This window comes from Danaus plexippus, chromosome 7 (assembly GCF_018135715.1).
Source record: "Danaus plexippus chromosome 7, MEX_DaPlex, whole genome shotgun sequence".
NCBI lineage: Eukaryota > Metazoa > Arthropoda > Insecta > Lepidoptera > Nymphalidae > Danaus > Danaus plexippus.
In genome coordinates, this window is record NC_083541.1 from 1,098,038 (window position 1) to 1,110,198 (window position 12,161).

Genomic DNA, 12,161 nt, shown 5'->3' on the forward strand with positions numbered 1-12,161 from the left:
CGATAATTGATTTGTACAATAAATATTGTTTTGAGTAACTTGACGATTAGCTATTCGGTAAGCGGCCGAATATCGAAAAGTCCAATAAGGGGCCGAATAGCCGAATACCAAATAGTTGCCAAATATTCGTGGCATCTCTAATACATTAGGAGTATTCAGTATTAGTAGTCATATATATCCATGTATTTGATATATAGTTCTGAAATGTAGATTTTTTTTAAGAGGACAAAGATAAATCCATACAATTTCTCTTTAACTTTTGCATGAAGTAAGTCTCTGTATATATATATAAAGTCGGATTTGTTAAAACACTTATAACCGGAAAGCAGCTGTAGTAATATTTATATTTCTTGATTTATTGCATTTGTCTGTGTCCCGAAAAGCAGAAAATTTACTCATAAAATGAAACCTAAATAATAACACTTCCCATACAGAATGTTGAGGATCTTGATAAATATCGAACCTATATGTAACTTACATCCCACCGATAAAATGAATTATACCTTTGACATATATATACAATATTCTAGCAATGACGTGTATATTATCTATCTGCTGTATTTTTATACGTTCGTTCAGAAATGAACAGTCAATACCTTGCTAACAAGTCAGTCGGGTGGCCTAGTGTAATATATAGTAATATAAAGTATTTATTAACATCATGAATCAAACCGTCACTTTATTTCCTAATCCATGCAACATGAACAGTGGTTTGTGTCATTGACATCCTCCATTCATGAAGTCGTGACGTCACATCCGGCCTGCGCGCGAGCACTGCATCCGATCACACAACATACGTATAAGTGACAACGCTTGGATCTCTTTACAACTGTATTCGCATGTTATACTTACTGATAAGTTAAATATATTTATATATAGAATTTAGAGAAGGAAAATACAATTATGACGGTAGATGTTTTACGTATGTAACACTATAATATATAAGTACACTTTAATTTAATACAAGCGTAACCCCAGAACACTACTATCTTCGCAATGAAATTTATATGAAACGAACGAACTTATTTTAAATGGTTTCTTTGCATTAAAAAAAATAATTCCAACTCTGTCCTTGGAAGGATTTTATTAATATCGATCCGATTTAACTGACTTGAGAGAACACGTTTACTAATTGAATTATATATATATATATTGTTTTATAATCATTCAAAACGAACTCTTATTACTCGAAGGGCGTTTTGTATCCTTGAGTTTTATTACAGAAATATTATAAGGAAAATCTACTGAATTTAGAATAGTTCGACCTGGTTTTAACCAACTTTATAAAGCATAATATTGTATCATCGAATGAATTGAAACATTATAGTAACTAGTTTTTAAATCGGAGTCTTTTCAATTGGATTTTAACCCTAAACTCGATTCGCTGGAAAATTTTATTTGATTTATAGCATAATAATTATTTAGGTTATATATTCGAACGTACTATTTACATGAAGATCAAAGCTATTTGTTGTTTTGAGTGTAATTCGATGAATACAGATCATTAGTCCCTTAAATTTTTCAACGTTATATGAAACAAAAGCTTCTTTTTAATATAAAATTGTTAAATAAATTTAAGTTAAAAATATACGTATATAACAAATATTATCTATCAGCGTGCTCACTGTACCGTTTTGTAAAGCTTTCTTACATTTTTTTTTATTACATATCGAAAACCTCTTGAAACTTTTAATTTGTTAAGTTCTTGAAAAAACTACTTCCACTTCCGTTGGTAGTAGGTTTTATACAAGCTTATAACAGCACGATAACTGATAAAAACAAAATATATAAAGGTATTTTACGTAGATTTTTGTTTATTTATATCCCTATTATAAACAGTTATATCGACTAACTTTGTATCAAAAAATATCCTTGAAATTCTTCTCTAGTACATTTATAGTTCCATTATAATTAAATAATGAAAATATTTTACATATTATATATGAAAATATTTCAGTACTCCTACGAGTTTTCTGATTTTGTACAATTTTATAAATATATAATCATTTTCTAAGTATATTTCGTTAATATTTTATTTTTCATTAACATATTTCTTTATTAACATATTTCTTTATTTGCATATTGCAATCTCATTCGCAACGTGCTATTTATTACAAATTAAATTTAATAGGTCAAAAGTTCATTGACAATTTAGATTAACGAACGACCGATGGGCCCGTGCCGTTCATTGAGTTCATTCATTTAGGAGTCACTGAACCAAAAGACGTCTTTATTACATTCACTCTGATTATTATTACTATTATTTTTAATAATAATATTTGTAGTATTTATTTAATACAAGGACATAATGAAGTTTGTGTTTCCTTGAAGTGTACTATCTCTATATATATTTGTACTATGATTCAGTGTTGTCGTCTACAATAAGTAAAACTTTTAGATAAAAATATTTTTTTATGATTGTCATAATCAGTAATTTAGTAATTATTTATAACAATCGCATTGTCTTCGAGACGAAATACAAGTGTAACTAGAATAATATACGTCTGACGTCTCTGGTTCGACTCTGGCTCGTGAAGATAAATTTTTCATACTATATATTCTAATTTAAATTTCAATTCAAATATCAGCTCAATGATGCTTTAATGTCAAAAACATAATTTCACGAATATGTATGCTAATTAAAAATGATCATATATATATGTATATATATATATATATATATATTTCATGACTAACTCAGCTCCCAGCAATATGAAACTGAGACCATAGTGAGTACACTTATATATATCTAAGGTTTAAGGTGTTACTTATTATATTTTATAGTATATTATACCGCAGCTGACGATTCCTTTTTAGTGACCATCACGTAGAACGGACTAGACAAGTGTCTTGAATTAGCTTCATTCAAGATTTAAAAAAAGTTAGTGAGCCAGATTGATATTAAGGTTTAATAGAACTTTCTCAAAGTCGTCAAGATTTATAAGATTGTAAGTCGTTAAAATTGTCCATAAACATTATAAGATACTAAAAATATTTATGTATAATTTGGTGGACATCGATCTTCTTCTTCATTAATTGTATCTTTGTTATCTTATCTTTTGTTCAATAGTAATCTCAAACAGGATTAAAAGCTACATATGTTGTGTAAGGGTCCTTACATTCTAACCGTCGCTACAGCCTACAAGTGAACACAACGAAGCCAAACACATCATGGAAAATAAATATAGAATAAACATAATAAGAATATCTAATACATATGAAAAGATAAAAAAATAAATTAATTTTTTTTTTAATACGTTTTATCTATAAAACATGCAGACAAGTATTATTGCTTAATAAAATATAGTTATTTTTTTACACTGACTAATTACAATACTAAACTGACAATAAACATATATAAAGACTAATATATATATATATACTTTATAAGGTAACTTATAAAATAATTCATTTATTTTTTATGTACAATGTAAATGAAATACAATTTATATATTATTATTATATGTAATGTTTTAAACCGAATATCAAATTAATTCGAACGCCCGCCTTAATAAGAACGTTTATCGTGTTGAAAGTTTGTAACTGATATGTTTATAATACTATAGTTATATACAAATATATTAATATATTTTTGTGTGTCATATAAGATAAAGATATATAATATAGATTGCAAAAACATAAACGCCCATGAAAGACTTCAACGCACGATCTCATCGCCGCACACGTATATATTATGTAACACTTAACCCCTACTATGTTACCATAGACACACAAACAGACAGTTTACAGTATCCCATTAATAAATATTCGCATACGATAACATCGACGTATGAAAGCCCGAAAGTGTGTAATGAGATCTAATACTTTCGCGAGTATACATTTAAATGAAACTAATATTTTCGGATTGCCACGCGTATTTTATAAATTTAAAAAAATATATATACATACTCCCGACGTTTCCCACATTCACATTTCGTCTGTCCCTCATCACGGTTGCTGCTAAGTAACCGAAACGTCGGGATTATGTAGTTTTTTTTAAATAATAAAATACTCGTAGTATAAAATTAAAAATATTACTTTCATTTAGATGAAAGTATGTTTTCTTACAATCTGAAGGTAATAATTATATTAACTATTTATATATTAATAATAAATTTCACTAACGAACTATTTATAAACGCATACATTTATATGTAGTTCATTTTAATAGAATTAAGCAATCTTGTAAACAAACGTGATCAGCTGATATTGACAGAGACTTGTCTATGCCCTTAGTGATGTGAGTACTCTTCAAGATATTTTAATTGTAATTATTATATTAAAGTATTTATATAAAAAATAACTGTTATCTATTCATATTTTGTTATTTATTTATTTGTGAGCTTTTTAATGACTTTAAAAAAGCAGCACTGCTAAAATTTTATCTAAATGCGTTACAAATGACTCTCCCAGATCACAGTAATTTGGTAAGAAGGGATAAAGGCACTGAAAAAACTTGGTCTATCTGCGGGGAGGCAGAACTGCTAAGCATTTGCTGGTAGGCTGTGGGGTACTTCTGGATAGCGGTCAATACTCGTCGACACGATAGGGTTTTAGAAATCATATGTGAAGCGGTTAGTTTCTCGGTAGCCAGAGCGCAAAAAGAAATAACCACAAACGAACGATTAAAAGATTTTGTGAGAGAAAGCACTATGGCTTTAAAATCAAACGTCCAGCCTTACTCTATCCTTAAAACGGCTCAGGATGGACTATAATATAAAATACTAGAGGATATCTGTGATATCAGAGACCAGACATATATCTGTATTCGAGAATTTTAAAGCGCGTTGTGCTAATAGAGCTGACGGTTCCTTGGGAAACGAACATCCCCAAACACCAAGCCATCAAGGTCAATAAGTATTACGAGCTAATAAACGAATTAAAAAACCCGTTTAATTTGTACTTTTTAGCGCTGTCTATGGTTAGTTCCGCCAAATGCCAAGAAAAATGCAATTTTACTGCTCAGTTTTAGCTGATGTTCATCACAGCCTGTAGAATACACTATAGTGTTTGCGTTTTTTAATATTTGCGAGTTGGTTAGTGTTTAAATAATACTGATTATAAATATCTTTAAACATAAAAGTCGTGTTAGTTACACTATTTATAACTCAAGAACAGCTTTACGGGCTATGCTGAAGATTAGTGGAGATGGCTTAGAACCAGGAAAAAACGTACGATACTTTGGATACGATCCAAAAAAATAATAATAAATTGATAAAATCCAAAATGTCCTTATTCACTGCCTTGAAGAAGGAATAGAGTTCGCCCGGTCAGCTATACATTTCTTATTTAGAAAGTAACGCAGACGATGTCGCGGGTGAAAGCTCATTATATATTGTCATGTACAACACTCATATTTCAAAGGCAAATAGACTTTGATGAGTAAAAAATGATCGAGTCAATTTGACAAACGCAATAAATTTACTTGCTAAAAACAACATATGTACAGTTGTTTAATGACGAAAAAATTTGTTAAAAACATTGATGGGTCCATTGAGATGTAATTATTATCAGGACTGACATTCAACTGTACGTAAGACCGGAGTGATCCTGGTCTATTGCTTTGTTTACAAGATTGTCAAATTCTATTGAAACGAACTATACATATGATTTTGATTTTGTATTAATTAATAATTATAGGTCGTGATGGGCTGGAAGTTAAAGGCCCGCCTCTCACTCGTGAAGGCGCGAGTTCGAAAACTGGCGAGTACCAATGTGATCTTTTCAGAGTCATATGTAGTTTTAAGAGTAATTAGACAGCACTGACGGACGGTGAAGGAAAACCTGGTCTTATAATTTCAAATTATAAGATTGAAATCGCCAACCCGTCTTGAGCAAGTGTGGTGATTAATGCTCTAAGCTTCTCCATGTGAGAAGAGGCCTTTGCTCAGCAGTGGGTTCCGATAGGCTGATGATTATGAAAAAATAAAAAAAAGTTCTAAAGAATAATACTTATTTTATTTACTGGATTGAAATTTTGTTATTTTTTTTATATGAATACCATTAACAAACCTACATATTATTCAAGTATTTAAATAATGTTAAGGCTTTTGGGTAGTGAGAATTTTTTTGGGTTCGGTTCAAGCATAATCACAATTAAAGGAAAAACCTATATATCATTGTTAAATCATTGTTTAAGGTATTTTAACTGAAGCTACGTGTCAGTATGTGTGTATGTATGTGTGTACCTATGTATTTATGCAAGTACATATGGATCTGATGTCCTTCTACCTTTAAAAGCACGTAAAAACAATCTCTTCGATTATATTTTTTAATATTATGTACATCACTAATAATCACTTACAGGTGTATACAATATGCATGTCCTTCATTTATTTGGCACATAAATAAATATATAAATAAATAACATAATCACATTTTCTTTCCTCATAACGTCAGATATTTGACACTAACAATAGGTTGTATGTAACAAACAGACTGACAGTTTTAAATTTATTATAAACAAATAAAATATAAAATGTTTATACAAGACATTTCCGTACGTACTTACTTGTGTTTCAGACACTACGTACGTTAGTTTAGCTAGAGTAATTGTAGTAAAAATTGTGGCAGTTATAGTGTAGTAGTTTACGTATTACTTGTACTTCAATAGCTGTGAAATTTAATGTTATATAAAATTAAATTAATATTTACACGTATTAAGACAATACTTCTTATATATATAGTGTATAAGTTATACAATTATACATTAAGCTGTCATCTTGTTGTATAGTATTATACAGGGTGTTGTGCCTAATTTCAGCGGACTTCAGCATCACACGTAGTCAGCGAGTGGAAGTGATTCAGTGAGTTTGATAATTGCTTAACGCATGTGATCTTTAATGTTCACTCGCTTTATATATTTTTTCTCTCACAAGACACTCCTTCGGGTGGAGGATTCACTGTATAAGTATTATATAAAGATTTCACCGATCGTTCAAATAAAACATAAATTACTAATTACTTTTTGTTTCACGTGAATGAAGTTACGGCTCGCGATTTCATCTCAGTGAACTTTGAAATTAGGCTCAGAGAGTATATATAGTGTGTTCCAACAATATATGCGGTAACAATACAGCCTGCGCTCAGACGCTCATAGTCTGCGTCACTAGACGTTATAAACTAAAAGGAATTTCGGAATAAATCACAACCTATAGGTTGTTCTGTTGTTCGAGAGGTATAACAACCAAATCTCTCCACAACCTGCTCAAAGACTTGGGCCTGTCCAGAACTAACAAGAGTTCATTCTCGGAACGTGCCTTGAAGGCAGCCCTAGTAGGTTCGTTTTAAATTTGGTTAGGTAGAGAGAGGAGCTTGGACGGTGGAGGTGAGCGTTTAACGCGCGTTAGTTAGGAGCCCCTTAAACCTACACCTGGGTCGCAAGTCCCAGGCGCTGTTGAAGCTCCTCTCCCTGCAACGCGATGGACCCGGCACCCGCACGGTGAATCCATGGAATGTTGAGAGGTATTAGAGGTTATTAGCTCATTTTAAGCTATATTCCTACAAGGTTTCATTAAAATACGTTCAGTAGTTTTTGTGTAAAGAGGTGACAAACATCAATACATTCGTACACCTTCACTAACATTGTAATTCAAACTGAAATATTCTTTAATATTTTAAATTAGGAATTAGGGGTAACTGATTGTTGTTGACTGTATAAAGGATACAATCCTCGTATGTTGGATACAATAGGTGTAAAATACTATTAAAATGACAGTACGTCCAAACGGAAGTTTTTCATATTCTATAGTAAACACGATAAAATAAAATACCTCGGAACCAAACAGACGATCATATAAAAATATTGAATGTCCCTAAAAATTTACCATAAAAACTCTATTTCATTAAGTGTTAAGAATTAATTAATTTTTTTTAATTAATATAATTTATGTCAATATATAAAAACTAGAACAACCTTACGAACATATTTTTATGTGAACGTTTTAGTTTTTTCTTTAATAAAACTACATTAACGATATTCACCTGAATGGTTTACTGTGACAAATTGTTTTTGATGCCCCCGTCACGTGCAGTCGAAAGATGGGACGAGGAATAAAATATACAACACATGAAAGTACAAAGCCTCGAACAATATTATTAATATTGTTATTGTTATAAATAACTCAATAATGTTTTAATTAACTTAATAACCTGATTATTACAAAAATTAAACGTTTAGATCAATAAACATATGAACTGTTATACAAAAAGAATATATATATAATATCAATTTTCTAATACTAATTTGGTAAATGCAAATTTTTCATGGATGTATGTAACTCATTTACGCAGAACCTACTAAACGGGCCACGAAAAAAATTTACATCAACGCAGTTCACGCGTCAGAACGAGACATAGACTATAATTTGCGGCGAAGCACCGTGCAGTTCCTGTGGGATCAGAGCATAGGCCACAGTTGAATCACATGTGAAGTTCCGTAACACAGACAATAGATGTCGCTGCAAACTGATTACTACCTCTATTGTTTTAGGGCCTACGTGTCTGAGTCACACGTAAACAGCGGCGCTGAGCTAGTATGTGAGTAATATGAAGACTGACCTTGAAGTGCTGGTGCGCCGCTATCTCCTCCGCGTCGTACTTGTGCTTGATGTTTTCTATCCTCATCTTCTTCAGGATACCGGCCACTTCCATTCTGGAATGTAAGTGATTTGCTTACTACCGCTACATATTATGTATTATATATATATATATGTATATATTATTCTAATTCAATCCGTTTTCCATTAATGCCGAATAAAAATCTATTACATTAGAAAAACAGTTAAAGCATTAACTTCTGTCGAGTACAGTTTCGATATGAGTTATTGATACAGATTAAATTCAAATAGGATCCGTATAATGTTCGGATCCAAGCAATATTTTGGATAAATATCCGCGGATACATCCTTGATGACATCCACAATATTAATTATAAAATTCCTATCATTAACAAGGGTGATAAAATTAAATTTAAATTAACTAACCGAGACTTTAAATTAGTATAATTGTATTAACAACATATAGACGTTGATTTAGTTGAATTTATACGTGAATGATAATTCAAACATAAAATATAGAATGAAAAATTTATCGACGCGGACAGCATTTGAACCTGTCACCTAAGGACTATGTCAGGGACGCTTTGCAAAACGAGGTATCGTGACTTGACGATAGTAGACAAATCAGGCTTTCCTTTTATATTGGAATTCTAATTGAAGGCTTTTTAATAAAACTAATATTTCAGGATGCCACGCGTTACTATTATTTTAAACCACACACTCTCAACGTCTCGTTTACTTTGCATCAACCGTGATCACGCAGACGAGATGAAATAAAACAATAGTGGATCCGAAAACATTAGTTTTATGTATACTCGCGAATGTCTTGATTGTCATTATTTAGGCTTAAAATTTTCAATTGTTTATTTATTCACCGTGTCTGTACTAATGTTTATAATAAAAATACTTCAGATATAATCATCGGAATGACGTCAAAATTACTACCAACGTTTGGATCTATTCTATTGACATATTAAATGAAACTAATATTTTTCGGATATATTACGCGTGCTTTATTTTTTGTTAAAACTACATATTCCCGACGTTTCGGTTACTTTCCAGCAACCGTGATCCCGGGCAGACGAGGTGTGAATGTCTGTCAGTCGGTCCTTGTTATTTATCACCTACCGCCATCGATTTCTTAATTATCTGTCGTACCGCTCTGGATGCAGTACACATTATTTTATCTGTATTTTAGTACAATATAGTAAAATGATTTTTGGTTAAGCTTATTATAAAATTATATCAATATTGAAATTAGTAAATTTTAATATATTATTTTTTATGTTATTAGGACTGTGTTATGTTTTGTAGAAGGTAAATCCTATTTCACTGTGAACCTTACTACATATATGTGTTGTATCCAGAGTTGACTTTTTAAGTAAATAAAATACTAATCACCAAAATTCTGATGTACATTTTTATACATATGATTCTAAGCCATTAAATTTAGTTAATGAAATTCAGTTTAGTATAAACAGACAGGAGAATAATTGACAGGATCTTATAATTAGGTTTCAAACTGACCTGACTTTCATATTTTCTTGCAGCTGTGCCAGCGGTATGAGGTACTCCTGTGACCTGCCGACCCTCACCTCCGACAGCTGGTATTCGACATGCTTCATCCGTTCATTAAAGAGCTGTTCTCTCAGTACTGTGAACTGACGTTCTAGATTTGCTGGAATTTTTATAGAACAGTATTAGTAAAGAATATATATATGTATATATATTTGTTTTTTATATGCAAAAACAAACAAAAACCCTGTATGCATTAATTTTGACAATTATCCTAGCACTTGTGAAGATCTGAATCATGTAATAACATGATAAAAAAGCCTTACATCACATTGGATAAGAGCTGATAATCATACATTCGCCATTACTAACTAAACATAGCTAAAACCACCGAACAGAAACTACCTTTGAGATGAAAAAAGCACAAAATTATGTTGATCCAATTGAGAGTAATGATGTCACACACAGACACACACAGAATATATAAATAAATAAACAATCACACACACAGACACATTAACTTATGACACCCCTCTCTTTGAATCAGGGTTCATTAAAATCAGTTGCAGCAAATTAATTTCATTTTGTCTGCATTGAAACGGATATTATATATTGTAAGAGCCATTTTTGTTTTTTAGTTTGTTAGTAATTTTGTGATCATTTTGCCATTCCAGAGTGTTCTATGAAGATGACAAAATTCTAAATAATAATAATACTGAAAAAGTTCTCTTTCATTAACAAATTAATCTCAAATACTTGCTACCGACATTGTATATGTAATTGAAAATATTTGAACATAGTTATTTGGCTCTCTTGTACTATTGATCTTTTTGTATAAAAGTACTTAAATAATGTTCACATCATGTAATCAAACTACATTATGCAATACTGGCCAAACTTATCTGAGCAAAATTAAAATATTTTAATATTTTAATTCATTCATATATGGCAGTATGAAATATGTAAGTAATCTTTTTTTTCTTAGAATAAAACCAGCTTCCGTGTTTGTTTTAACGCGCGAAAGAAAAAATTAAGACATTCCTTTTAAATGTTCTCTTCTATCATCGTATTAAAGGGCTTTATAGTCGGGTCTGAGCTTCATTCGTGAAATGCTAACCAACAGAAAGTAACGAGTTTTGTTAACGAAGTAATTATTAATGTTTAAATGTATAAAACGAATTATTTCACTTAAATATAACAATTTTCAACAATTTTTGTGAATGTAAAACTCAAATAACTAGAGCACAAGGATATAATTATTAAACATTCAAACAAATCTCAAGGTTCAAATTGGCTTGCGTGTAAGTTGTTTGTAAACATAACCTATAATACATACTCAAGTTGTCCAAGCACTCGTTCCTCCTGCGTTCACATTCGCTCTCATCCATCTCTGAGGAGTCATCGGAGTCAGGCTCATCAGCCTCTTCAGCACTGGAATCGCGATCAGGCCGGGAAGAGCCATTGGACCTTTCAGTATCACCACCAGACATATCCCCATCCCCGTCACTGTCACCCTCTACTTTCATTGATGGCATTCTGTACGATTTATGTTTTCAATCAGAATATTCCTGATTTTTTATAAATTTCAGGACCAAATATTTATGTTTTCGCTCGCTTTTCACGTCAAACGTCGTAAATAAAAATATGATACGTCTAAATGTCACTGTCATTTATTTGAAGTGTTGCTAGCGTAGAATGTACGCGTAAGATAAAATGTGTCCACCATTCTAAACGACACTGGCAGAATATACTGTACACGTCTTTGCATGGATGAAGGCCATATTATATTTAAAAAAAAGATGAAATGAAAAGCAACATTTTTTTTAAACAATTTGAAAATATTGACTGTTAAAATGATAAAATTAATAACAACAACTTTTGACTAGTTTCTTAGACGTAGGTAGGATAAAAAGATCGAAACTAGGTACATAAAAACGAAAACGATTATATTTGTACTCCACAAAATGAATATAAAAAAATCTTATTTTAATACTTACAATCAACAGTGCTAGACATTGCTTCTTTATTTTTTCTTCAATTTACAATATTAATAACATACTTGCATGACTTTTTATTTAATCTTTATAA

General features: G+C 31.0%; 1 protein-coding gene across 1 annotated transcript in view; it reads right to left on the bottom strand.

Moving 5' to 3' along the window:
- Positions 1 to 11,748, bottom strand: part of LOC116770721 (breast cancer metastasis-suppressor 1-like protein) — a 66,601-nt gene extending 54,853 nt beyond the window's left edge. Inside the window, exons 1-3 of the mRNA XM_032662318.2 lie at positions 11,410 to 11,748; positions 10,086 to 10,236; positions 8,560 to 8,653 (exon numbers count right to left, since the gene is read on the bottom strand). Of these exons, the coding sequence (XP_032518209.1) occupies positions 8,560 to 8,653; positions 10,086 to 10,236; positions 11,410 to 11,608 (444 nt within the window). The 5' untranslated portion in view covers positions 11,609 to 11,748. The remainder of the gene's footprint in view (positions 1 to 8,559; positions 8,654 to 10,085; positions 10,237 to 11,409) is intronic.
- Positions 11,749 to 12,161: the final 413 nt, after the last annotated feature.